The 27,657-nt window shown below is 42.7% G+C and overlaps 1 protein-coding gene across 3 annotated transcripts in view; it reads left to right on the forward strand.

The window, feature by feature from the left end:
• LOC119165550 (uncharacterized) overlaps positions 1 to 27,136 on the forward strand; it is a 50,741-nt gene extending 23,605 nt beyond the window's left edge. For 2 of the 3 annotated variants that reach the window (XM_075872886.1, XM_075872885.1), the window contains exons 2-5: positions 8,708 to 8,844; positions 8,905 to 8,972; positions 15,131 to 15,214; positions 26,892 to 27,136. In XM_075872886.1, the coding sequence (XP_075729001.1) occupies positions 8,708 to 8,844; positions 8,905 to 8,972; positions 15,131 to 15,214; positions 26,892 to 27,049 (447 nt within the window). In that variant the 3' untranslated portion in view covers positions 27,050 to 27,136. Of the gene's footprint in view, positions 1 to 1,084; positions 1,158 to 8,707; positions 8,845 to 8,904; positions 8,973 to 15,130; positions 15,215 to 26,891 lie in introns of all 3 variants that reach the window. The other variant, XM_075872887.1, reaches the window with a different exon arrangement.
• The last annotated feature ends 521 nt before the right edge of the window (positions 27,137 to 27,657 follow it).

Below are 27,657 nucleotides of genomic sequence, written 5' to 3' on the forward strand. Positions count from 1 at the left end.
GTACCGGACAACGTGGGTGTGTAGTGCAGAGGAATTCAATTCATTGAGGCACTTTGCCCTCTGATAGTGCTTCAGCCAGTCAATGACATTCTCATTCTCTCTTCGCGCGAATGTGTGGGGCTCGTAATAAGTGATACAGTTCACCTGTCTTGGGCGTCCCTTCATTACATCTGTCTACGTCGTTCATGGCAACGCCTTCAAGTAGGAGCGTGGTCAACTGTTTACTGCGTCAAGGTAATTGTAGATCTATGTCGCCCAGGCTGACGTACCCAGCACGTCCCTGAAAACTGCAATGATGCGATGAATTTATTTACAAGATGAAAAAAACTTGATGTTTTATCCGTTGCAGGACAGGACAGCCAACCCCACAACAACTCTCTCCTCGCGCCCCCTTGTTCCTCCTCTTCTTCATGACTTGAGCAATTTTGTACCACGTGAAAGTACTTTACATATGAGTAGCACAACACGTAAGACGAATTAGGCACCTTTCCTAATCGATTTTGTATTGGCAGCCAGCACTGAGATGAGGCAGCAGTCCAAAGCAGTTAGAACGTCCAGGCGATTGTCGCTGAATAAAACGCTCATCTACTGGTGCACAAAGGCGCTAAAACCAACCATATTGGGAGGTGCAGATATCATTCTTTCTGCCGTACTAAACGCTTATGGTAGTGTTTTTACCTAGTAAAAGCTACAATATTTATTACTGTTTAACACTTCCAGGCATGTGAAAAACTGCGCGTATTCCTTTCGCAAAATTTCAGTCAGTCTTATGACCATAGCTGATGTTTCTAACTATAACTCGTCTTGTTTACTGTGTAGCGCCTCAAAGGTCTTTGAGCCGGATCTTCACAATATATTGCATTCTAGCGAGACACTTTCGTTCGTTTGTAGCAAAACTGTTTGTCGCTGACTGCTCAACAATAATAAATCTTGTCAGTTTTTCACGCAAATCTTCCACATTTTCATCCAGAGGACAGGTTGGCAGAGTCTACTGTTACAAAGAACACTTGTGACGTAGTTAACCTACCACACTTTGTTGTTGACTCGTATGTTGTGTGTCTTATGCAAACCACTTTGTTAATAGGTGACGCCATGTTGTCCTGAACGGCCAAATGTGCTTCAACGGCAAAGAGGCTAATGGGATCTCTCAAGCATTGGTATTAAGAGCATACTTATTGTTATTCAGGTTATTCACGTTTTTTGCAATTGTTATTCTACAATTCATGAAGATAGGGCATTCACGTATGACACCAAAATATTTACTCTTTGTGGGTTCATCCATAATTTTTTTCACGATGACCGAAATTATGCCTGCAGAATACCTGTAAAGTGTGCTTAGATATAGTATGACGCTATTTTTACCGAAACATGACCATTATAGTTTCGAGAACAAAGTTGGACGTATGTGTACTATTTACCCATAAAGTGCATTGAAAAAGTTGAACAGCAGTTGTTCGGTTGTCTCACCAGAGTTTCAAACTTTATTTATTTTGCCGAAATTTCACCAAGAAGAGACCATATACAAGCGGTACGGAGCGACACTTCGAAAACTATGCAAAAATTTTGTGGGGTACCTTTTTCTAGATAGTACCAAATCTGTCCCTCTGCCTGTTGTGTTCAGCCGAGTGGATCTGTCTTAGCTCCTCATAAAAGTCAACCATACTAGCTTCTTTCTGCATTTTCAGTTGGTGTATACAAAGACGAACACCCACATGCTGCTCTTTAGTGATTCATATACAGGCGTCATATATTACGTTTTCTCATAGAACTTTTGTTTTCATTTCCTAGCTGTTCTAAGTATCAATTTCTTCATTCGTTTTGTTTGGCCCTCACTTTCAGAAACAGCATTTAACCAAAGTTTTCGTTTAATTGTCCCTGCTCTCTTTGTCCAAAAAAATAAAAAGAAACTAGAGCGGCTTCTTTATGACAAAGTGCTGTTTTGAAACAACATAATTTCCTTCTAACTAGAGAAAACAGCTGTGCATGAATGTTATGCAGCTAAAAAAACGAATGAATTGCTTTCTTTTTATTTTGGCCAATATACTGCTTTTATTGAAAAGCAAGCCAACGGTTGCATGCTGAAATTACTTGTCCATTGATCCAGGGAAGAATTAAAAAAACCATAAATCTAGAACTCGAGCTATTTTGTGCGCAACGTGCCACCACTTTTAAGAAAAAGTTTAACAGCAAAAAAGAAATTCACCTGAACGTGTAAATTATACCACGCCTACAAAATGTTTCTTGGAGGTTTCTGATACACTGCAGCGGAATATCACTGAGCTCATGACACCACGAAGTGATCGAAAATGTTTTTACTGAAGAAGAAAAAGTGCGGCACCATTGTCGCGTCATTCCTCAAATGGTTAGAGAAATTATTTCAAGTAAGAATGGTCGATTCCTGCCAGATTTATGGTATTTCTTTCAGTAATAATAAAAAAATATTTTTTGGCTTATAACAAAGAAACAATTCATAAACAAACTTCGCAACGCACTTATCGTCTTACCTACATGCTGTAGCCATGCCCTTTATTTATGAAAGGTGTATCTTAAATATGGATTTGGAATACCTTCTTCAGAAAAAGGGCTAACCATAAGGGGTCTTTGCGAATTCCCAATAGTTAAACAACAAATAAATAGGCTTCAGTCTCCGTGCACACCGAGGCATTGTACACGATGTGGATGTAGTTAGAAAGATCAGGTTTAGTGATGATATAATGGTGCGAGCTTGTATTCACCTAGATATAAATCAGAAAAGGTACAAACTAATAGTCAAGAAGCCAGGTAATGAACTAGGAGTGAGATAGAAAGTAAAGGAATGAAGACTTTTGCTTCATATTAGATTCGAGGCTCTGAACGAGGTAATCGACATTAGCGCGGGCACGCCGAATGATTACCTTACGAGTAGCATCAAAAAGTGTGCAATGATAGGCAAAATTGTAGTCACTAGACAGGACAATAGAAAATACTTAAGGAGACAAAAAATTTTAATAAGTAACGACAGACCATGAGAGGATCTAATACAGTTGACTAAATAGGGACATTGCAGCTTTTCGAGGTAACAATAGCCTTTAAGGTAAACGACATCAAAAGGTGCGACTTGGAGATAATTGAGCGGGCTGTGAAGAGCCGCTGTAGCCTCAAGCTGCGAAGGCAGACTTGTGTGTAGTCGAAATTGCATCTATGTATTGAGGAACAAGGAAGCCGATGTCATAACTAGTGTAGATAGGATATTTGACGTGGTGAAGGAGTTCTACAAAGACCTCTAAAGGCGCCGAAAAAACCAGGAATATACCGTAAAATGTAACAATGCCCTATTCACTGCTTCTTTACACAACGTTTAGAGGACACAATATTGCGAAGAGTTAAGAATAAGAGTTTATAGGGTATATCTTAGTAACCTGCGATTTACTGTTTGGATAAGTAACACGGGGACCAATTACAAGTTATTATTACTAAACTGGACAAGGAAAGCAGAAAAGTAGGCCTGAAAATATTATGCACAGGAAACAAATGACAGATCCCACGCACTTGGAATCCCACGCAATTGGAATCACTGATATGCGAAGCACAAATGAGGAAAGCTGATATGTCACTTGAAAATCCGCACAATATTACGAGGCGGAAGTAAATTCTTCGGTACATGACACTCAAATTCTGAGTATCACGTTTTAACGTCTCAATCGCCTTCCTCATCTATTCAGGTCACCTGATACCAAATTCTGCATATGTGCAGCTAGCGAAACGGCCGCGAGCACGCTGTGAGCATAGCATGTAGTCATGATTTACATGACACGAATGCCATGATTATCATGTTTCGACGTGTGACATACTTACGTCGTACATTCACGTCCCATAATACCAAACTTGGTATATGTGAAGCCAGCAAAACAGCGGAGAGCTCATGTAAAATGGGCGTGTGCGCACGCTGAGCAGAGTGACGCTACGCTAGCAAAACACAAGCGTTTTTTCTGACGCTAGGCGCGACCAGTGTCTGTCGGTAAGGTCCGGCGACAGCCGGCGAGAAATGCGACATGCTGCATTTCATGCCAACGATGTTACCTAGACACCACCACGTCTGCTTGGCTTCGTGAAGGAAGGACGCTGGGCGCGCGCAAACGCGCATGCGTCAAAGCAATGCAGCACGGCGTGCGCCTGCGAGTATATCCCAGGCAGATTGGCGCCTGGCATGGCATCGCCGGCGAGACAAGACGAAACAAACGCCGGCGCGCACACGCACCGGGTGATGTCGAAGTGCTTCGGCGCCTTGCGTTTGGCAAGTAGTCGCGTTCTTACATGACACTCCTTTCATGATTGTCATGCTCGGATCAGTCACATACTTCGGCATCCATTCACGCGACGAAATACCAAATCTGGACGATGTGAAGCTAACTAAACGGCCGCATGTGCATCATGAGTGTGGCTGGTGGTCGTGTTATTATGAGACACACATTTCGGGGTCATGTTTGGATGTGTCATTTGCATATGCCATTTGTTCGCGTCCCATAATACTGAATTTGGTACATGGTGGCAAAATGGCCGCGAGCGCATCATGAGTGCGGCTTGTACTCATGCTCTAACATAACACGGATCTCACGACTATCATGTCATCACCAGTCTTATGCCTTCGCCATCCATTCACGTCCCGTAATAACAAATTTGGTGTTCTTGCAGCTAGCCAAATGGCCGCGAGCGCATGAGGAGTGTGGCATGTAGTCAAGTTGTTACATGAAACGCATCTCATAATTATCATGTTTGCACCAGTCACATACTTTCAACATCCATTCACGTCCCGTAACACAAAACATGGTACATGTTAAGCTGGCAAAATGACTGCAAGTGTATCGCGAGCTTGGTGCGTTGTCATGAGTGATGAGTCATGAGTTACGGGACATCTTGTCATGATTTCAGTGTTAGGGTCGGTCACTTGTGTTCACCATGCAGTGATGTCATACCGTGCCAAGTTTTCAAAATGTCATCTGAATGAAACCACCCAAAGAGCAGCAAGACCTTGAAGTGTAAATCATAACTTCATGACGCACTTGTCATGATACTCATGTTACGACCAGTCAAACATTGTCGCCATACGCTCATGTTATGCGATACTAAATTCGGTATTGATAGCATTACCTAAACAGCCAGGTGATCTAAACGTCAGTCAGCTAGATAGATAGATAGATAGATAGATAGATAGATAGATAGATAGATAGATAGATAGATAGATAGATAGATAGATAGATAGATAGATAGATAGATAGATAGATAGATAGATAGATAGATAGATAGATAGATAGCAGGCAGGCGCTCAAAGTGCTTACAACACAAAGATGTGCTAGCATTGCCTATTTCACAGTAAAAAGTCACAAGTGTTGATTGATTGATTTGTGGGGTTTAACGTCCCAAAACCACTATATGATTATGAGAGACGCCGTAGTGGAGGGCTCCGGAAATTTTGACCACCTGGGGTTCTTTAACGTGCGCCCAAATCTGAGCACACGGGCCTACAACATTTCCGCCTCCATCGGAAATGCAGCCGCCACAGCCGGGAATCGAACCCGCGACCTGCGGGTCAGCAGCAAAGTCACAAGTGTTGGCAAGCTATTCCACAGCAACAGATTTGGAAAAGCTCCCCAATTATGTCCATTGTCATGGTACCAAATGCTAGAGCAAACAATTTACACACATAAAAAAAAAACAATGAAACAGCAGAAAGATGCACATGGCCTGGTCGAATAATTCAGGCTTTCATAGAACGCGCTTTGCAAATGGAAAAGCAGCGTTCAATTTTTCATCATATTGTAGTCTCAGGATTGTTAGCCAGCGATTCTTGAATTGCACTTTTCGCAACCGGCGTTGCATAACACGTGATGTTTTTACTAACTAGTAGCCGATCAGCCAAGCCCTCGCATGATACCTGAAGGCTCCTAGTTTGATTTTTACATACGGCAAGGACATGTTTCACCGACACATGTACTTTTTCCAGTTTCTTGTATAGCTTTTTTGCAACAAAGTATTCAGTACCAAATGCACTCGCAGTTCTGTTCTTAGCAAGAAAGGGACGTTTATTTTGGCTGCCTAAAGGTTGAGCAATGTCTGCAGGCACTGAAGCTCATGTATTTATCCTGGCACCACGAGGTCGCATTTCAATTTTCCCACCTGTATGCCTCACGTGGACCTCACTAACTTGTAGCTCATACGGATTAGTGTCACGAAGGATAAACACACCGCGCAAACAATACACGTGACGTTTGTGACTCGTGTGCTTAGATTAGGTGCACGTTCAAAAGCTCCAATTGGTCAAAGTTTTCATAGCTCTCTGCTACGGCGTCACTCGTAATCATATCAAGGTTTTGAAAAGTTAAACTTCATATAATAATAAATTATATAAGCCATTATATTATATATTGCACACAAAATGAATAATCGAGCTTTCTCGACCGTAATGCGAGTTTTAAGGAACAGGACAAAACATATTGAATGAAAGAATCCTATGTGCTTTTCCCGCCTAGTTTCCTTCCAAGTAAGGCCTTATGGTAAACTGCTACTCAGCGTGTTTTTTAGACAGCTTGACGTCATACGAGACCAAACGTCGAGGTCACTACGTTTGTTGAAGCTGCTGGGTATTCTCTACTTAATGCGCGAAACCAACGTAAACTAGCGATGTGTAAAGTATAGTGGTTCACATCACACTCAGTGTCATAAATGCGCCTGCTTCCACTCAACTTATGAAGAAACTGGTTCACAGGGGCCTCAAACTATTGTACTGGATTTCATGAAAGCAGATTTGCTATAATCCATAATTTGTCAACGACTTGTGTGCGGATTGCAAAATCAGCGTTGTATGTTTGGTGAACAATGGAATTAGAAGAAGTAGTATACAACACATTTTGGCGAATCATTTGTCCACTTGCAATATTAGATTAAACAAAGAGCGCTTATATATTGTTGCCTCCTTAAATCTGGCATCTAGACAAATATTCAGGTAAATGTCGCTGTTATCTAGCTACGCACCCACCTATCATCTTTGTATAGTTCTATGGATGTGTGTTTAGTTGTGCTTCGAATTCAAATATCCCTAAGGCTAGTAGAACGTGTAACAGTGAAGACCTACGAAAACGACGCAAAATAGCTTTTGGACTTTGCCACTACGCGATGGGGGTTATGCACGTAACGGGGCTGCACATTATTTTGAGCAAACTCCTTTCCAAATGAAACAGTAAGCTTTATTTTTTATTCACCATTAACTAAGATTCTCGGAATAGTGAACGACATGAACGACACAAACGTATTGTGCGCGTTGCCCAAGTGTACATTAAGCTGCGGAGCTAGCAACACGGTCAAAAAGAAGTCCTTATCGGAACTACACAGTTCACTGGCCGCATATTTTGCGTGGTCTACACAATAGGTTCCGAAAATGCAGGAAAGCTCTAATCCAAGTGAACCAAAGAACGATGTTTAAATATTGTAAATAGGAACAACAATTGCTTTAGTTGCGATACCCATCTAGTTTGTCAATATGGTTGATTGGGTGAGTTGGTGATACATGACTGTTTCGAAAAGAGAGCACACTACTTAGCAAGTACAGAAAGACAGGGACAAGCGCTTACTACCGACTGAAAATTCATTCGGAAAACTATGAAATATATACGGACGAATGAAACAGTATCATGGCACATACGATAAGACCAAATCACGGACCAAAATGACAACGCCTACTGTGCTTTCGAGGGATTACTTAACTCCTTTGGCATCTGATACTGTCTAAATATGCTAGCTCCTTATCCTATGTGCCATGATAATGTTTCATCTGACCCTATCTATTTCATAGTTTCACGAATAAATTTGAGTTGGTAGCAAGCGCTTGTCCTTGTCTCTCTGTCCGTTTCTAGGTAGTGAGCTTTCATTTCGAAACACCCATCTAATGTCTAGTTTCTTACCTCCCAGCACGCGCTTTTCCAGGACTTGCGATTGCATCACTTGTGAGTACTACCGGCGTTTTCCGGCGGATTTGTCACTCTTACTTCACTTGATAAACAGCCTGGCGGAACTCGCCACAGATGACGCGTCTATCAACTAATGCCTTCGTCTCTTGCATTGACGGCATCGACAATTTGTAAAAGAAATTGTCTGAAGTCTGGACACAGCAGTCACTGCTGGGGGCTTCTGAAACGCATTTCCTGTGGTTTACTATAGGGAAACCACAATTGGCGCAGAAGTTTGTACTATACTACTAGCTACACAAGACCAACATTTTCTTGAACCTATTAGGTTGTAGTTGCACTTTCGTTTCAAACAGTGTGGAGTCTGTACTTCCGACATCGAAAAATTTGCGGTCTGGTTTCACTAACCGAAGCGCACTTTATTTGTTTACAGCCACGTAACTCTATAAATTATCAAACGTAATGTTGAAAATACGACGATCGAAGTGTGTTCAAGTGATCACAGTATCTATTGCCGATTTCCGTCGACTAGTGCCTATGGCAGTGCGTGTGGAACACTGCCATAGGTGGTGATCCATTTATATAAACAAATAAATGAAAGCCCGCACGTTCAAGGACGTGGATGAAAACGGAAACAACAGTTTATTGGCACTTTCGTTTTCGGTATAATTCTAACGTCAGCTGCTTGTGCATTCCAGCAGCTTACCGTGGCATCAATTTGTGAAACTAGTTTTGTATATGTACCCGTATATTTATTCTTATTTTTTCAGTTTGTCAACCAGATGGAACCTATATGGACGTCCCGAACGACTCGCAGAAGGCCTGTTCAGTGCGAGGTAGACAAAGTCAATTATGTTACACCGTTGTCGGTTTCAATGAACAGATGTGTATATATCAGAGGAAATAGGTAAGTTTTTGTGTTGCGGCTACCAGTCTTCTGCTGATCTCCTGCGTTTCTTATTTGCAGATGTGAAATGGGAATACTTGGAGTACTTGATACAGAGCACAAAGAACGAATGACTATTGTTCACAAAGGTAAGGATAATATAAATTGAGAGACGACGTCAGGTCCGACGGAACGATCACTGTATTTACAACACAGACGCGCAAGCCAGCTTTTGAAGAGCAGGCCAAAAGCACGGTGGTGATGACGATGATTTTTATGCACAGCTTAAGGTCATACTACACTCAAACTATAGCGCACATACTATATCACCCTTTTATGATGGTGGTCAACAACACGTCTATTTGGTAATGGTACGAGTATGGTATGTAGGGCTTCAGGCCAGGAACATGGTCAATCTCGGCACTGCAATGACGGAGGACAGAACACGAATCAAGAAAGCGACGCAATAATTCATGGTACATCTTCATTCTAGCCTGGTTTAAAACCGCGCACGAACATGTGTTCTTGGGAGCGTTTCATCACCTGGTTGCAATGATACAACTCGATGTATCACATCAGAACAAACTTTCTTCGTGACCTGCCGAAGTCTTTGCATAGAAGAGAGGGACGTGGACAGGGAGCTCTTCAGAAAGGGGCGCAGATAGTCCTGGGGACGTCGAGAAGAAGCTGGTGTCCTGAAGAAAAGACAATGCATGACCATACACGACTAAAAACAGGCTGTATTTTTTGTATATTTATTCGCAATACTCTGGTCAAACGTGACGAATGGTAGAATTGTTTTCTAGTTTTTATGATCGAATTTAACACATATGGAAGTTTTCTGAAAAAATTCGACGAAAATGCTTGGTGAGGCAATATATCTCCGTAAGATACCCCAATGTGGTATTCTAGATGATGTCAGAGGCCTGTAAAGCTTCAGCGAGGCTATGCAAAAGTGTCTTACCACGGTCACTAAGGACAGCACGTGGCGTGCGGTGGTGCAAGATAGTGCAAAGAAGGACATAGCTGGTCACCTCAGAGGCAGTGCCGCAAGGAAGAGCTGCCGCCTCGGAGCAGAGAGAAAGATGATTCATGGCAGTAACTATCCAGCGGTAACAGATGGGTGTGAGAAGAGGTTCGTATAGGTCTATGCCCACAAACTATAAAGAAGTGGAGGAGCATGTTATATGCTCAATCCCCGCGCACAACATGTTGGGCCACAGTAATTAAGAACTCAATAGCACCGGGACGGTGATATTTACAATAAAGTGATATTCACTCTAGGATGTGACACTGTGTACTAGAAATATCTTTTTAAAATCATCTACTTATGCCCTTATTGTTTGTTATGAAAAAGATGGTATACAAGAGTACGGGTGACTACTCATTCGCGGATACGGTGACATGGCCATTTACGTCTTTCACAATCATATTTTGCTAGTCTTTTAAAGTCCTTGTGCGCACAAAGTTAGGTTTGTGATTTCTTACCGGCTTAGAACAGTTCAATAATCGTGCATCTGTAACAAAACTTGGCAGTGGTATGCAGTCATCAATGTAGAAGCCAGTCAAGGTACTTGTTTTTTTGCCGCGCACCAAGACTTGATTTAGCGCTAATTTTTCCTGTGAATTTAACCTTAACGGATCACACAGTGAACTTGCTTTTTTGGAAACCTGTCAGCAGTACTTCACTAAATACTGTCACACTAAAAGGTCAATTATTATTGAGAACTTGGTTCATTCAAACTTACAGTGAATTCTGACGCCTAGACCTATACCTCTGTGCACTTCCACGGGAGAAATACCTGGTCACTCATACTTGTCAGTATCCATGATGACTAATGCAAACCACACCCTATTGTAAATCCTGGGTTGGTGGATGATGGAATTGTTGGTGGATATGGTGGAAAGAATAGTGGATATGGTGGAAATATTAGTGAATATGGTGGAAACTGTAGTGGGCATAATGGCTGATGACGGCTAGAGTGGAAAAAATTGTGGCAGATGGTGGTGGTGGTCGCGAGCCAATAGTGGTGACGGTGGAAAAGGCCGGCTCATGGTGGCGAGCCAAAACGTGTTTGGTGGAAGGCTTGGTGAGCAATGAGGATGACGGGGGCATGGTGTAAGCTTGGTGAATGATGATGGAATGATGAAAAGTACAGAACAGTATGCGAAATCACTTATTTGTAGTGTTTCGTTCTTGAATGCGCAGAGATATATGTTTACAGTCAAAAGAAACCGACGCTGCTCATTACGCTTTCTAGTACGTTTAATTTTTTATTCCTGTTGTGTCAACGACGCTTAATTTTTGTGGAGCATAGAATATGTTGCCGGGAATATGTTTACTTTCGCGCATGTACTTACATCAGTTCGACATCCGCGATGTGTTTCTTTGTTGTGATGTTTAGAAGACTAGAATTGTCACTGTGAACTTGACAGTAAATGTTTTACATCGGTGCGCAGTTGTCTACCGATAAATGGGCTCCAGTTCGCAATCGCTCCTGTCAATGTTAGAGCAGAACACAGTGGTCCTTCGATGTCGCCACGCTAGAAACGCAACTCTGGTAATTCTTGCACACTCTATTGTTTGAGCCGTACATTTAGGGTAACAAAGTGCGTGTGAATATGCATAAACTTTCACTTTCGACATGCGTCGAGATGAGCCCCAGCGAATTTGATTTTCACCCCTCTGTTCTACCACAATGATTTCCACCAAAGGTTAGTCATACCGACCGAGCCTGCACAAGTGTTTTCAGTGCTTCTGGCTTTCAGAATAAGCAAATTTGACGAGTAAAAATCACAATACAGCACAGCTGTGGCATCATTTACCCTAAATGAAGCCTTTTTTATTGTGGACGGTGTCCGCGCAAGAAGCGACAAACATCGATGCGACGCGCTAGCAGCACTTCCACCAAAGGTACGCCTCTCCTCACCGACAGCCGCCAGTCGCACTCGCCGGCACTTCACTGGCTCTTATGCGAGAACATCGACACGTCAATTTGTATGCTTACTGAACTAATATGATAGAATATTATTTCTGGCGCACTGCATTCGTTTTCGCCTAGCCATTATGCAGTTGTTCCTAGCGACAGAGCAACAGCGTACGATGGCACGACTGCGCTCTGCGTTGCGCAAAAAACATCAGAATCACCTGCGTGGGCGTATCTATCGAATGAGCATAGGAGCGTCATAAAGCCTGAACTGATATCGCTCTTTGAAAGGAGCGAGAAAGGGATAATAAACTTGGCAGTAACCGCAGATAAACTCTACCTGCTCCCTTGTCCACTGAGTTGTTTGTTTTTTTCTTGCCGTTGTAAATTGTAACAAAAACATAGCGATGTTGCCAATATCGCAGTGGCAATCGTTACAGGCAGCAGTTGTTTGTGTTTATCAAATGTGCAAAGTTTAGCAGATGCGGATCCCGTCCCTCCCGAGTAAACAACAAACAGAACTGAAGTTAAACAGTGACTTTCTTACTTGACTACCGCTTTAACATCCGCATCGCCATCTGTCGGCGTGGCGCAATGGTTAGTGTGCTCAGTTCAGAATTCGGACGAGGCCGGTTCTATTCCCCGCTCTTGAAAGTTTTTTTTGCAGGTGTTTTCTACGTCGTTTTTAATACAATTATTTTTATTATCTTTAGTGGCAGCTTGTCACGGTGGTTCTGACGCCACTTCGCGCTCCAGCATTGCCAGCTGGAGCACGCAATCCACCATCAGCGCCACTACAGCCGCCATACACTATGTGCCACCAACATTTACACCGCCATAGTCCACCAAAATGGTGGATGGTGGAACCCACCATTCCGTTAGTGGACGTTTTCTCAATAGGGCAGAGCCCCTAAATTTACTCTCTCCACGCAGAATTAGGCCAATATTCGTCACAGCGTATGTTCTACAGATCATTTTGGGCTGTACTGTCTTATTTTCTTGGGACAGCGTTAACCTTTCCGAAAGTAGAGTACCAAGCCCTCGAAATTGTTAACCACTTTTTCCAAACGCATTAAAATGCAGTACGAAGGTAATATAAAGTACTTAGACATGCAACAGAAAAAAACATCAACATTTCATATCAGATGCCGCTAAAGTCCGTACGCTGCCTTGCCGCTCTTGAATTAGCTATGAACAATGCTCAAGTGTTCGCGTCGAAAAATAACGCTAGCGAATATAAATAACTAGTTATTGTTGTTTATTCAACCATAATATGTCCTGGAGAACGCCTGAGGAAGATCTCTATTACCCTTAATTATGATTGCATTACGTATACTACGCAAATAAACGTGTTTTCACGCACGAACGTTGCCGAGTATTTCTAAATTGAGGCTCACTGCCCGCAAAAAGTCTTTCATTGCCTAGTACTTCACACGGTCCTTTTTACTTGTGGTCTCACTTAAAATCAACAAAAACTTAGCTACCATTTGTCAACATGACCCTTTTTGCTGAAAAGGTACCCTGCGCTCATGCTTTTCTGACCGTAAAATACTTTTCATTAGGGAACGTTCAAGTAAACTAATATATGAAACTACCACAAAAATTCGAAATGTTGATAATAATCACACAACTGCTAAATACATTAGGTTGTTATATATTTGGACGTGCATGGTCAACTACGGTATTTTTTGCGACATTCGTTACGTTAAAGGCAGTTTGCTGAAAACTGTTTTTGAAGTTTTGCTGAAGAATATTCAACAGTTTTACACAAACAGCCTGATTTTACGTTAAGCGACATATCAAAATGTACACATAGCACATGGTAATGTTCAAAACAAAGGGCTGCGACGTAGAGAAACGTGTTGCGTACTTACAGAACGTCGACAGCCCTGCTAGAGTTTTGAACTGCACTGCGAGGAAACTCGGGAACTTCGGCTCGAACGCCGAGCTTTTGTTTAACCGGCAAAAAACGCGTTTTGGGGCACCATCATCAATACCGCGAATGCTGTGCTTTGGCGAATTTGTTAGGAGTCAACCACAGCCATTTACCACAAGGACAAATGTCATAAAAATTAATTTACAATCTCTCATACAAAGCTATCAGGGTGCTTTCATTGGATACGCGACTATCGCGTATCCATTGTCGGCATCAGCCGATGGCCAACGAACATTACGAAAGGATCAAATACCGCTAACAAGTAAACAAATTCAGCTCACATCCAGCGATCATGTATAAGCGGTAGACTGTACAAACCAATATGAGACACCACTGTCGTAAGTAAAACGAAGTAGTCGAAAGTTATGCCACAATGGGAAATGCTTTATAACCGCTACAAGCCAGTTCCTTTAAGCATTAGTTATGTCCATTCTACAGTAGACTACAGGTGACACACTTTAGCCTCGGCCTATTGAGCACTAGCCAATATAACACGACTGCAAGAAATCCTTTTTCAGTACCGCAAGGCTCAAATACTTTTTTTCACAAAACCCGACACCATTGCTCCTAAAACAGTTTGTAGAAAACCTGTTCTTCCTGAATTAGGTTGAGACAATTTTGTTACCTTTAGAACAGTCGTAGGCGTTTCATTCAATGTAAATTTTACAAGCTTTTACCTATTTCAGGGTTTTTATGTGGCCTGAAACAGAGAACGTGGTCCATAGTGGGAACGTTTTAATGAAAAGCCAACATTAAGTGAAATTCAATGGTTCACATTAGCATGGTGTCAGAATGTTGTACCAGAGACCAAAAATATTTTCAGTCATTTACATTGCGGAAGACGTTTACAAGTGGTGACAAATTTAAAAAAAAAAGCGTTCATTTTCGCGCATGTTCACCCATGAATTTAATACTGAGGCCATCCTACTGAAATTTGCTCAACTGCCGATTAAGTAGCAACTTTTAGTGGCGACGTACACATAAAATTTTATCAAATTGAATTTTGTTTTTATTTGAGAATCATATTTTAAAATTTGTGTGTTACCAATCATAGGGTTCCCACGTGTTTACACGCTGTAACAATGCGTCTTGGTGGTGTGTACAAGCTGCAGGGACGTCGGGGTCACCTGTACAACGTAATGAACTTTGTATTTATCGATTTAAATAATTTTCAAGGTACTGTTACCCTTAATAAAAGAGACACACGAAACCTACTGTTTACAATTATCCACATTCAGCCATCCAGTAGCAGCCTGCGTAGTACACTTACGCAGCTCCGGGATGTGGTTCCGATATGTGCAGCACACGTCTACCTATATGCTAACATTTAGAAGTAAGAGTATATATTTAGCTATAGTTAACTTATGTGCACATGCAAGCTATCACTGCAACAGTTACTGCAGTGACTGCAATTGCTAATTGTCTCTGTTCTTTTTTTTTTCAGACGTCTTCAAAACAACTGAAACTTTACTTTTCATGGCATTTGATCATTCCTGTGCCGTTTTCAAGGTGGAGTCAATGGTACAATGTACGTGAATTCAAGCCATTCTCACCCTGTAGAACGTGTTTCAGTAATGACTGTAGTCCTTTACAACTTCAGAACAAATACGACCTCCGCCTATGATCTTCTCTGCCCACCCAGAAAAATTTGCGTAAGCACTTCCTCAAATCATGCCGTGAATCATGTATGTGAATCGTGTCGTACCAACTCGCCCAAGCAACCAGGTTATCAAATCATATTGGATAATTTGAGTGACAAGAATTATTTTTCGCATAAATCACAGAGTTTCTTTTCTCAGAAAGTGCTCGTCTATATCTCTCGTTTTCTAGAACTTCAACACCTTAGCAAATATCGAAATAATGACATCCATTCTAAATGAAAAGTGCCAGTTTAGACAGAAGTAACAAAATATTGTTTTAATAGGCGTTTACGCAGAGTAGCATGGAGCAGATGCGTACGATTGTAAAGGACACAAGCTTCCCCGGCTATCTTACCTAGGCCTTGACAAGCGTTTTATAGTTTTCCGCGCCGAGTTTTAATAAGGTTGCAATTGAATGGTCCTAACTAAGTCCTCGGGATCCTGTGCCTTAGGATTAATAAAGTTGCCGTTGAAAATCACATCTGTACTGGTCAGTATTTATAGAATAGCCAGCCTAGTATTTGGGTTCACTGTGACGGCACGCCTTACTGCTTCATGAAAGAAATAACATTCATTAAAAATATCAGGGGATAACCAAAACGTTTTGAGATAAGTAGCCTTTAAATGCTTATATTTTCTCGTGATTCAGTGCTGCTATCCGTATGTACGGTTTGATTCCATCGTACTTATTTTCAGTTTTTTTCTCTTTCGTTAATTGCAGACCTTTCCTCATTTTTTTGCGACAGTACAAAGCAGCCGTAGTTCTTCCTTTGTTCTGTTTCTTTAATGCACCGGCATGTTTTAACACGAATCAGGATATAAACCTTTTCATTGCTAAGGTTGGCCTAGGCCTTGTAATTTACGTGCTTCAGTGATGATAAGATATAAATGCCGTCAGCACTGTTCCTGACTTATGCACTCAAAGATAATGTGGGGATGACAGGTATACCTAAAGCTTGCTCCCGCATTCAAGAGCGTCGAACAAAAAATACCGTGTCACAACTATACACACTTCATATACACCACAGTAAGGCAATCAGACAACCTTCAAGCCGCATTATTATTGACAAATATTCTCTGTTACCCTCGGCAATTGTTCAATGGCACATTTTACCAGATAGTGTTGTGAATTGCATTACTGTTAAATTATTTGTTGCGGTGGTGCGCGCCATTCAATTCTGTTCATGATATTGACTTTCTTTTTTCTTCTTCTTTGAAATGCTTTACTTTTTTTTTCCTGTAACCACTCCTCCAAGGACCGATTAAGCCGGCAGTATGCCTAAATGTATAAAACATTAAAATGTTTCCTTATGAACACTACCAGAAATGATTCGATTACAGGATTTACAGCAGTAATCCACAGCAACTCTACTGTATTAACAAGAATAATAGTTTTTTCACCCTTCAGTTTGTTAGACTGACTCATTAGATTGTTGGCGGAGTACGCACCTATATTAACCCATGTTGCAATCCAGCTAGAAAAAGTATCTTGCCTGTTCTACGCCATATATTGCTGCATGTCAGGCAATTAGATACCGCATTGTCGCAGGAGAATGTATGGCGATAAAAAATGTCCCACGATCAGAGATATCCTAACGTAAAACGAAGCATTGCGGTATTCCATTTCCTGGTACCTTTTGCCGCGATTGAGAGCAGTGACGCAAAATGTAGAACAAAAAAGTCCACACATGGGCTTGTAGTGAAAGATAAATTAACCGACTCTGTAATGTGGCCTCTGACCCCGCGGAAACTTCAGTCTTGCGTGTGAAGTGATCTATCGCGACGATCCTCCAGCGGTTCGGAAAAAAGACTGCACAAGTTGACTCTGATATGGTATAAAGAACGCAAAAGGCAAGGAAGCAGTTGCAGTTGTCGATTAACAATCTGCAGTGGGCTTTCCGGCTTTGACGCTGGAACACGAACGTGGTACTGTCTGACAAAGTGGTACAATTCGCGCCAGTAGCACAGCAGCCAGAGGCGCACATACATTTTTATCATACCGGCATGGCCTCATTCGGGATCTACGAGAAAGGAGTCACAAATATCGGCGCGCAAGTGGCGAGAAATCACAAGCAACCACTTGTGGCAGTCAGAAGGGTACCTGCGTTTGTCCAGGTGTTCATTGCGGATTGTGTATTCTCGAGTTGTGTGTCGCTGTGAACGAGTGATGGCACTTTTGGACAGCTGAGAAAGGACCATCATTGGAGAGCCTATCCAAGAGCCTTGGCGCTGCTCGGAAAGCTAGTCAGTTTGCGAGAGCGCCAAATCATCGTAGCTGGTAACAGACGCAGTTGCATATTCTTAGCACTGTGCAGAGCAGGAAAGAGCGCCGCCATCTGAATGTCTGCTGCTTGACCGGTAGACAACGTGGATGTCATAGTCTTGGAGACGTAATTTCTAATAAGCCAGATGATCAAATCGGTATTTTAGTGACGATAACCAGCAGAGTACGGGGTGTTCAGTAACGACATCAAATGGCTGACCAGATACGCCACATCAAAATTTTGTGATTGCCATAACAATGTGCATGCATTCCTTTTTCGTGACGATAATTCTCTTCAGCTCTAGTGTGAGTGCGACTGGCGTAGAAAACGACGTAATTGTAGAAGGCAGACGTGCGTTGAGCTAGAACAGCGCCAAGTCCGACTCCACTAGCGTCGGTGTGAATTTCAGTAGAGTCATCTGAATTGAAGTGATGGAATATCTGTGTCGATGTCAACAGGTGGTGTAGGCTTACGGATGTGTCGTCGCAAGCACAAGACCACGCAAAAATGTCTTGACTTTCAGGAAGTTGGGATATTTCATAATTAAAGTCATTATTCAGGCTAAATTATGTATGAATCAATGAAAGTATAATAGGATTCTAATGGAATTGATCGAACAAAGGTCTATGATGCTCTGCAATTTTAGTAAAGCCAATGACTTAGAAAACCCTTCTATGGCACAGTTTAACAGTGTAAGGTTGAACACCTTTCTTGCTGACAACATGCCCTAAAAGGGTAAGTTTCCGGGCGGCAAAAAGACAGTACCTTAATTTGAGTTAGAGCACAGCTTGTGTGAGAAATTTCAGGACACTTGCGAAGCGTGAAAGATGGGGGCCGAATTATTTCTAAAAAAGACAACGTTGACGCGATAAGAAAGGTACACTATTTAAGGCCTCAAAGCATGTTGACCATCAGACGCTTCAAAGTGGTAGGGGCGTTGCGAATCCCGAACGGCATGACGCTGAACTAGTAGAAGCTGTCTGTAATTACAAACGCCGTCTTGGGTCGGTCAGCCTCATTCATGGGTAACTGCCTATACACCGACCGAAATAGCAGCAACGAAAAAAACTGCTCTTTGCGAACAGTCGCAAGTGCCGTTCATTCTGGGGAGCGGTAAAATATAAAATATTTACTGCATTGGGGTTAGCATATACAGAAGGAAGTCCAAGAGCACAAGGCTGAAAGCGGACTTCCGTGAGGAATACACATGTTAATGAGTACAACAAAATGGCAACTCAAAAGTGGCATGTAATCAATATAGGAATAAAGACGTGGCAAACTTGCAATATACATTTTAGTAGGGATAGTAATAGCACAAAGTTTGCTAGTTATACATGACTATACTAGAATGGCAGCAGAATCTTGAACATAGGAGACTAAGCTAAGATACCTCAGACAACTCAAATCTACATAATATATGTAAAAACAACTTGTACATCGATAGCTCCAAATGGAATATAATAGTGAAATATAAATACGGATTAGTTATTACTGTGAAGTAAGTTGAACAAGTTAATTTTTTAAAAGTGATGAATGACAATTGTATTGTGCATAGTGCTATTCAATTTTAAAAATACATAGCAGCGAATGTGGTAGTCTGTTTGCAGTGGGTATTGCGTGAATGCGTTAGCAAAAATGTTATTGGCAGATGTGGTAGCATAAGCTTTTACAAATAGAAGTTTGTGCAAGACATTGGCTGTTACAAAACCTCTACAGCGCCTAAATACAAAAATCGCCAACTTATAATTTAATGATTGACACACTGTTAGTACACTATGTTGTTTAAAAAGTGACAACTGACTGGTGAACGGAGTACTGTACTTTTCGTTGCGAATGGCTTGGGTTTGGAGATGCTAAAATAGAAGGATACGAGATGGATCGGTGTTCACCCACCACATGACTGAGTACATATTATGACTTTGGATAAAGGCGTAGCATAGCTTAGGCAAAGTATACAATTTGAAGAATGGTCATACATATATTTAAGTTCTGATACCATAAGCTGAGCTCCTTTGTATAAGGTAAATGAGATGATGGTACTTTAGACGGTAATGTACGACTACTCCCAAGATTGTGCCCTTAGTGGTACAAAGATGTCTGTGGGCATTGATAGTAATAACAGAGTTGGTGAAAGAACGTTCTGACTTTATTAATAGAAAACACTGAACTGAGTTTTATTTTTGTAACTGTTAAACTATTACCTGTGCACCATTTCTGAATGTTGTAGAATTCAGAGGGCAATTTATTAGTTAGCGCATCGACAAACTTGTTTTTAGTAAGAATAGTTGTATCATCGGCATACAAGGAAGGATCACTGTGTGGTTAAATTGAGGTTTGGACATTGATATTGATCATGAATAAAATCTGGTCCAGTATGATAACATGCGGGACACTTTTGCCAATATATTTAAAAGTTGAGAGCACGTTAGCGACAGAAACAGCTTCTTGTCTATTAGATAAGTAGCTGTTTATCAGCTCCTGTACACTACCTATGACACCTCTTGAATTGAGCTTAGCTGACAGTATGGTGTGGACGATAGAATCCAATCGTTTAGGAAGGTCAATCAATAGAGCTCCGGCAGAACAACCAGAGTCAACCACGTGTTCACCATAATTAAAAAATAAGAGCACTCCAAAATCCCTTGAATAGCCACCACGAACACCAAATTGTTAGGTGTATGAACTACGAAGCTTTTATAGATGTTTCAAGCATCGTTTTTCAATACACTTCTCTGTGATTTCGCTGTTTGAAGAAAGAATGACAAGAAGTCGGTAATTACCAATAGACTTTCTGTCACCTTTTTTTAAATACAAGAAAATTCCTGTTTTAAACGTGGAATATGCCTGTTTTAGACATAAGATTGGCAAAATAGGCTAATGGAGTTGATATGACGTGAGAGATGCATCTCAGGTGGATAGGCTGAATGTTATCGAGAGCAGCACCTGTTTTTTGTCATCTTATTCATCTCAGGGTAACCTTGTTACGGCGGCTATAAACAACACAGAATTGTATGCTGGCATCCTTTGTTTAGGAGTATCAGAGGGGAAGCCCAAGGGCTCTTGGACGTGTGTATCATGCCAAGGTTGAGTATATTGGTCACCTCATTGTCAATAATGTGGCGTTTAGCGAGAGAGACCAGGTGAGGGTGCTTATGCAATGGTACGTGGGTGCCTGGCATTATGATAAATTGTTGCAGATGCTTGGTCCGAGTTAGTTTGTTCGAAGCTGAAAGACATCCGGACGCGATCGAGAAGCATAAAAAGTTGGGTCCGGTAAGCAGCGACAAGGTATGAATCAATAATTAAAAAAAGGCGTCTAGTGAAGATGTGATGAACGTGGGAGCGAGAGTAACGTTGGGGACCCTCAGTATCATTACAGAATCCAGAAGCTGAATGGCGCAAACAAAATTGATGGCCTCAAGGTAGCCGAGAAATTCTCCACAGAATAATGGTGTGGTAATTAAAGAAGATTCCTGGTATAAATAGATGAGCGAGAGTTTTCGATCACTGAAAACTCAAAATGTAAAAGTATGTTCCTTCGAGAAGCGAAATCTTTGGACGGCTTAAACATGAAGTACCAAAACGGCACGTGGTCGCAGGCGATGCGCACATGATTAGAATACATAGGTGGGGCACCCGTGTCGGCGACAACGACGACGCGAACTAAAGAAGACTTGTTATATTAGTGCATGGAGGTTGATCATAATTGTAGTTAGAGACTAACAAAATAAATAATGACATGATGTGTGGAAAGAAATTCCCAGCCCAGTATGACATCGTGTGAGCAGCATGCCAAGACGATGAATTCAATCACGTACAGAATGTTCTGGATGAGTAGCCGAGTTTTACACGCTTTAAAGGTCTACGGGATACGCAGTTCTCTTACGCAGCGAGACGCCAGAAAGTGGAATCGTAACATTTTTTCAGCTTGTGACAAAGTGGTTCACTTAGCAGACACAGCAATCCCGGCTTCGGCGAATGTTTAAACGTCCACAAAATTAGTAATCACAGCTAATTTGTTTGGTTGAGAACGAGTACTTGTAAAGTTCGACAACGGCGAAGGTCTTGCCTCCGGAACTGTGATGCTCAGTTTTCCGTTTATGCAGGTGATGCATGACGAAGCATCGGCAAAGGTGAATGTCGGCGTTAGGGGGGTGATATCGCTGTGGGTTGCAGGCGCAGCAGTTCGAAAAAGGGGAGTTCGAAGTAGCATGAGGAGGCATCTTCGGTGGTGATTCAGTTTGGGCGTAGCTGAATGTTTTATCAACTGGTACCTGGACCAGGGACGTGGCTGCGACAGTATCGCTGAACATTCCGAGGTAGACAACACTAGTAACGGTTGGGTGTATTATCCGAGGTGTGCCAAGGATTGTTGGAAAGCTTTGAAAGACGGAGGTATCGTGTAACGTGCGTGCCTTTCGGCGCGTAAGTTGCGTAGAAGGCATTGAATTGGTGAACAAAGTCGACGACGTTTGGCGGCGCACGTGCATGCCTTCGCCCGACGTTAGCGTAGGTCAAGAGTGCGGACACAGGCGGCGGCTGGTACATGGCCAAAAGTGCCTTTGAGATTTGCTTTTCGAGGTCTAGGGGCAGCGATGAGGCTACCCCATTAGTGTTGTTTGGGAGGAAGGGCACAAGGGACCCCTGGCAGCCACTTGATTTATGGTGAATTTATGAATTAGCGTTGTCAATGCCGTCACTTCTGGAGAAATGACACCACTGATGAAAGTAGCGCACCACGTAGAAATAAACATTTTTCGCAACTCTTCAAGCTTTGGTTGGGCTAGATAGCGTCTGCAACTGTTCGCAGGTGTTTCACCACCAGCTTGTGAAATGCATCGTCCTCGATGCCCTTCATGGTATGTCTGACCTTGGCGTTTTCATACATGTCGGAATTGAAGCGGCGGCAGAGGCCTACTACGCCTTCGATGATATGACGTGAAACATTCGCCAGTCAGTTGAGTGCGATCTCAAAGCGCTTTTTTGAGCCGAGCACCGCACTATTGGTCGGCCAAACACGTCCCCCAAGGTGGTCTTGAAAGTGGCCTGATTAGTAAGCTGAGCTTCATTCTCAAAGTTTTCGAATTAGTTTCTTGATCGCTGAGGTAAAAGTAGACGTGGCCAAGTTTGCTGCTGTCATCCTGCCTAACATTGATGCCTACTCATTCGTACTAAGACAGCCATCCCTGTATAACCTGCTCTGTGGTACCACTGAAGATGGCTGGGTCCCACTCTCTTGAGACTGTGGGACAGTGGGCAGAGGAAGTAGGGGGGGGGGGCAATACGCTACGCAGCATCGCTGAGCATCGTTTATGGCGAACTTAGGCTCACGTGTGGAGTACAAGGTTTGAAAGGGACCCAGCACTTTGTAACACATGGTAGCAGACTTTTAGCGGTGAACCTGACAAACGTTTATTAAAGCAATGCCAGAGCTAAAACCGACCAGTTCAAAGCACACACTCATATATATATTTATTCATTTATATTTATTTATATATTATCACAGGGTCGTGAGGTCGACAAAGAAGCAGATAGTACGATGAAGGTTAAACTGTTTATTTTGGCGAACTTGTGCCCAATAAACGGGAAGTAGGATCACAGTAGCAGACCTCCGCTGATGGCCGTGAACAGATTGTCAGCCGTCGATCAACTGACAAGCGACAAAGCGCGTCAGAATTTATACACTTGCCATAGATTGTTCTAGCGTTATCGCTAGTGGTGACGTAGGCTCTATAATAACCTGTATAGTACACGGAGCGGGCGTGATTTTTGAAGAATTACCTGCTACAGTCCTGAAGCTTCTCAAAGTTTGCAGGCGCATTTTGCGCTGAGAACTACGTTGTTTATTGCGGCGATAAGTAAAGTTGAGAAAGGAACGTGGCATTGTCCCTTTTTGAAAAAGGTATCGTCCGATGCTTTAACGGAAGATAAAAGTACAACTATAATACAAAAGATACAAGCAATAAATTACAATACAGCACTAATACAACAACAAATTACACTGTTTCAGTTCGTTAACGCACATGAAATGGCTTGAGGCGCGCAGCACGGACGACTGCAGGTCGTGACCGGCGTCGTTGAGAGTTTATCATGCCGTCGATAATAACCTCGTAATCGAGTGGGCCGAGACGTCGGAGCACCTTGTAAGGTGCGAAGTATCGTCGCAGAAGCATTTCACTGAGTCCCCGTCGGCGTATCGGCGTCCACACCGAAACACGTTCACTGGGCTTGTATTCCGCGAAGCGTCGTCGAAGTTTGTAACGACAGCTTTTGTTCGTTTGTTGATTCTTGATACGGAGACGCGCGAGTTGTCGGGCTTCTTCAGCACGTTGAAGGTACTCACTCACATCGCTGTTTTCTTCGTTGGTGACGTTGGGTAACTTGTAATAGAGAGTCGTTGCCGGGCTTCTTCCGTAAACCAATTTGTATGGAGATATCCGTGTCGTCTCCTGTACCGTTGTGTTGTATGTTAAGATCTCGTACGGTAGGATGGCGTCCCACGTCTTGTGTTCGGCATCGACATATATTGCCAGCATGCCGGCGATTGTCTTGTTTAGCCGCTTGGTGAGGCTGTTGGTCTGTGGGTGGTACACTGTAGTGTGGCGGTGGCTTGTCTGGCTCTAAGCTAAAATCACTTGTGTTAGGTCAGCAGTAAATGCCGTTCATTTGTCGGTGATGAGGACCTCCAGGGCGCCGTGACGTACGACAATGTTTTGAACAAAAACATAGCTACCTCGAATGCTATCGTTGGGCAGTGCTTTTGTCCAGCGTAGCGGGTAACGTAGTCGGTAGCTACCACGCTCCACTTGTTTCCGAAAGTCGATGTCGGGAATGGCCCCGGTAGGTCCATGCGGATCTGCTGGAAGAGTCGCCACGGCGGTTCAATGGGCTGCTGAAATCCCGCTGGTCTTGTCAGCGGTGTCTTGCGTCACTGGAAATTCTGGCATGTCCTCACAAAACTAGTTACTTTGGCGGTAAGACGTGGTCAGTAGTACCTTTCTTGTATTCTCGCGAGCGTGAGGGAAACACCGAGGTGCCCTGCATTGTATTGTCGTGCAGGGTCTGCAGAAGTTCTGGTCGCAGAGCTGAAGGCGCCACAAGAAGGTACTTGGCTCGAAGCGGTGAGAAGGGTTTTTTTTTTTTGGAGAAGGCCGTTCAGCAGAAAGAACGACGCAAGTGCCCGCTTGAATAACTTCGAAACTTCGGCGGTCCTGCCTGTGAGGTATTCTTTTTGGGCCCTAAGTTTCAGGTCAGCCCGCTGTCGTTGAGTGAAGTCGTCTACAGTGATCATTTCTAAGAAGTATTCGTCACCCGGATTGTCAAGCGGTGGTGGGAAGACAGCATGCGAGAGAGGCAGTCAGCGTCGGGGAGTTTTTTGCCGGACTCGTAAACGATGATAATATCGTACTCTTGAAGTCTCAGGCTCCTTCGTGTGTAGTGACCGAATAGGTCCTTCAAGGTAGCTAGCCAATGCAAGGCGTGGTGGTCGCTCACAACTTTGAAAGGCCTGCCGTAGGGATAGGGTCCAAATTTCAACGTAGCCCAGATGATGGCGAGGTACTCTTTTTCTCTTGCGCAATAATTGGCTTCAATTGGTTGGCGTAAATAATAACCCTTTCCAGTCCGTCAGCCATCTGCACAAGAACGGCGCCGAGACCTACGCTGCTTGCGTCAGTGTGTATTTCTATCTCGGCTGATTCGTCGAAATGGGCAAGTGCCAAGGGCGTCTTGAGGCAATGTTTAGCTCATTAAAAGCGCTTTTCTTATTGCAAAAACCAGCGCCACTGGGAACCAGTGTCCAGCGCCGTGCCTGATTATGGACCCAGTATGGCACTGGTACCAGCGCCTCCCAGCGCAGGTACTGGGCCGCTGGAGCGGCAGCGTCCCAGTACAGTTCGCAAAATGGCTTCACAGGGTTATTCGCATAAATAAATTAATATAGAAGTAAAATAGCGCGCATTCACAATAAAAACATAACAATAAGAAATAAAAAAATAAAACACCGCCTAATGATTTCAACCTGCTACCTTCTGATGTCGAACTAAGTGCGCAACCCACTACACCACGCCAGAACATGCTTACAATGTTGTAAAATGACTACTTATCCGAGAACGCGCCATTCACCTTCATGTTTTCAAGTCACACAGTCAAGACTTGCACAATTTTCCTTTCAAAATAACAGTTCCGTCTTGATTCGACAGTGATGAGTAGCTTCCGGGCACCAAATGACGTGTGAAGAGCGCAAAGTTTTTTGAAGCATGTATATCTTAACTCTGAAAACTTTTAAATTGACTGGAGGAGGAGCGCAGATTGTCAGCTGTTGCTGCTGATAGTTTTTTTCTTTGATAGTCGTTTCTAGCACTTGCTACTGGTCAACAAGTGCAGATGATGTACATGTCTTGTTTGGTAGATATCCACGCACACGAGTGAATATCGAGTATTTTTCTTTCGCACTAGCGACGATGTAGCAGTACACATCTGGCGTGCCAGATTACATATTTGCAGTTATATCGATACCTGCAACTAAGAAACCGCCAAAGAAATAACTAATGCATTCCGCTGAAAAAGTATGCCAGTATGTTAGTTCACTAACGCATACCAAATTACCAACTCAAAATTGCGTGTTCTTACATACGAGTCAGAGAAGTACTGGCTCCTGCGCTCAGAAGGAGGCTTTCGGTGACAGCCTACGTTGCTGAAAGCACGACACATCGATCGTCGCTGCTCCTTGCGCGAGCACCACACACGCAGATAAATGGTTGATTTACGCTCAGGGATGTCTAAAATGTACTTTACAGTCATTCTTACCGTTTAGAATTGTGCCTACTGCAAGTAAAAAGCGCCAGTAACAGATACACCGACGCGGCCAGCACGATAGGCCTCGCTGGGATGGGGCACTGGGTAAGGCTGTTTTCGAAGCAGCTGAGTTGCGATTCTTGAAGTTTCCGCATTTGAGCTTCGCAATATTTCTAACTGTTACATAAACTGTATCTGAAGTACGCGGAAGGTCAATCGATGCCAGAAATGCATTTCCAGTATTCGTCAAAAGGCTGGTCCCACGGGGCCAAAACGTCGAAGTAAGCGTTGATGCATTAGATTTCTGCCAAGTACGTGCCTTCCTGGTCGTTGTGGAAAGAGCACATCGCGTTGAATCACGCTGTTTTTCAACTCGTCATAGCCTTGGCATTAATATCTATGTATATATGAATATATATATATATATATATATATATATATATATATATATATATATATATAGAAGTGGGCATTCGTTTTTAATTGGCCGTTTTTGTGTTTCCAGGGGACATTGTATACTACGATCTGCGTTTGAGAAATTCAGCTGTTGGCACAAGGCCCCATCCAGCCTGTCAAACTTACTTTCAACGTGTCGTTGGAAATCAACCTACTTTGAAGGTCTATTTTAACAGATGTCAGCGGATATTTGGGCAAGGAATTTAGGAGTATGAAGGTTTTTACCTGAGTGTTTTATGTTCTCGCTAGTAATAAATAAACGATGCTCGGCTCGGCCTACAACATAACAGTCAATCAATCTATCAGTTTCGCGTGTCATTCGGTGTCTTTTGCTCATGAGTAAACAAAATATTCCCATTTTATGTAATCATTACAGACACATTTAAACAACAAACACAGTCTTACTCGGCTAATAGCCAATGTAACCTATGTTGACATTTGTGATGTGCTGCTTGAACACGAAGATATACTAATGAAAGACGCACGACAACCACAGAAAGAACGCAGCACGAGCGCTTCTAACTTCTAACTATAAGCAATGTTCATTATGCGAAGAAGTTTATAACATAATGCTTTAAAACATACGAAGCTGATTCCGCCTGCTTGTTGTGGGTGCCGTGCGAGTAAGACATGGACGCGAAAATCTGACGTGGTAAAAAAGTACACAACTATTCTCACACACACACACAAAAAAACACAACGCTAATGTTCATGAGCATGGGTAATACGCCACATTAGAGAAAATAACGGGACTTCGGTGAAGAGACTTGGCAATCCTCATGGTTTGATGATCGGCATGGTGGACGCTGGGGTGC

This window comes from Rhipicephalus microplus, chromosome 9 (assembly GCF_043290135.1).
Source record: "Rhipicephalus microplus isolate Deutch F79 chromosome 9, USDA_Rmic, whole genome shotgun sequence".
In the NCBI taxonomy this organism is placed as follows: Eukaryota; Metazoa; Arthropoda; class Arachnida; order Ixodida; family Ixodidae; genus Rhipicephalus; species Rhipicephalus microplus.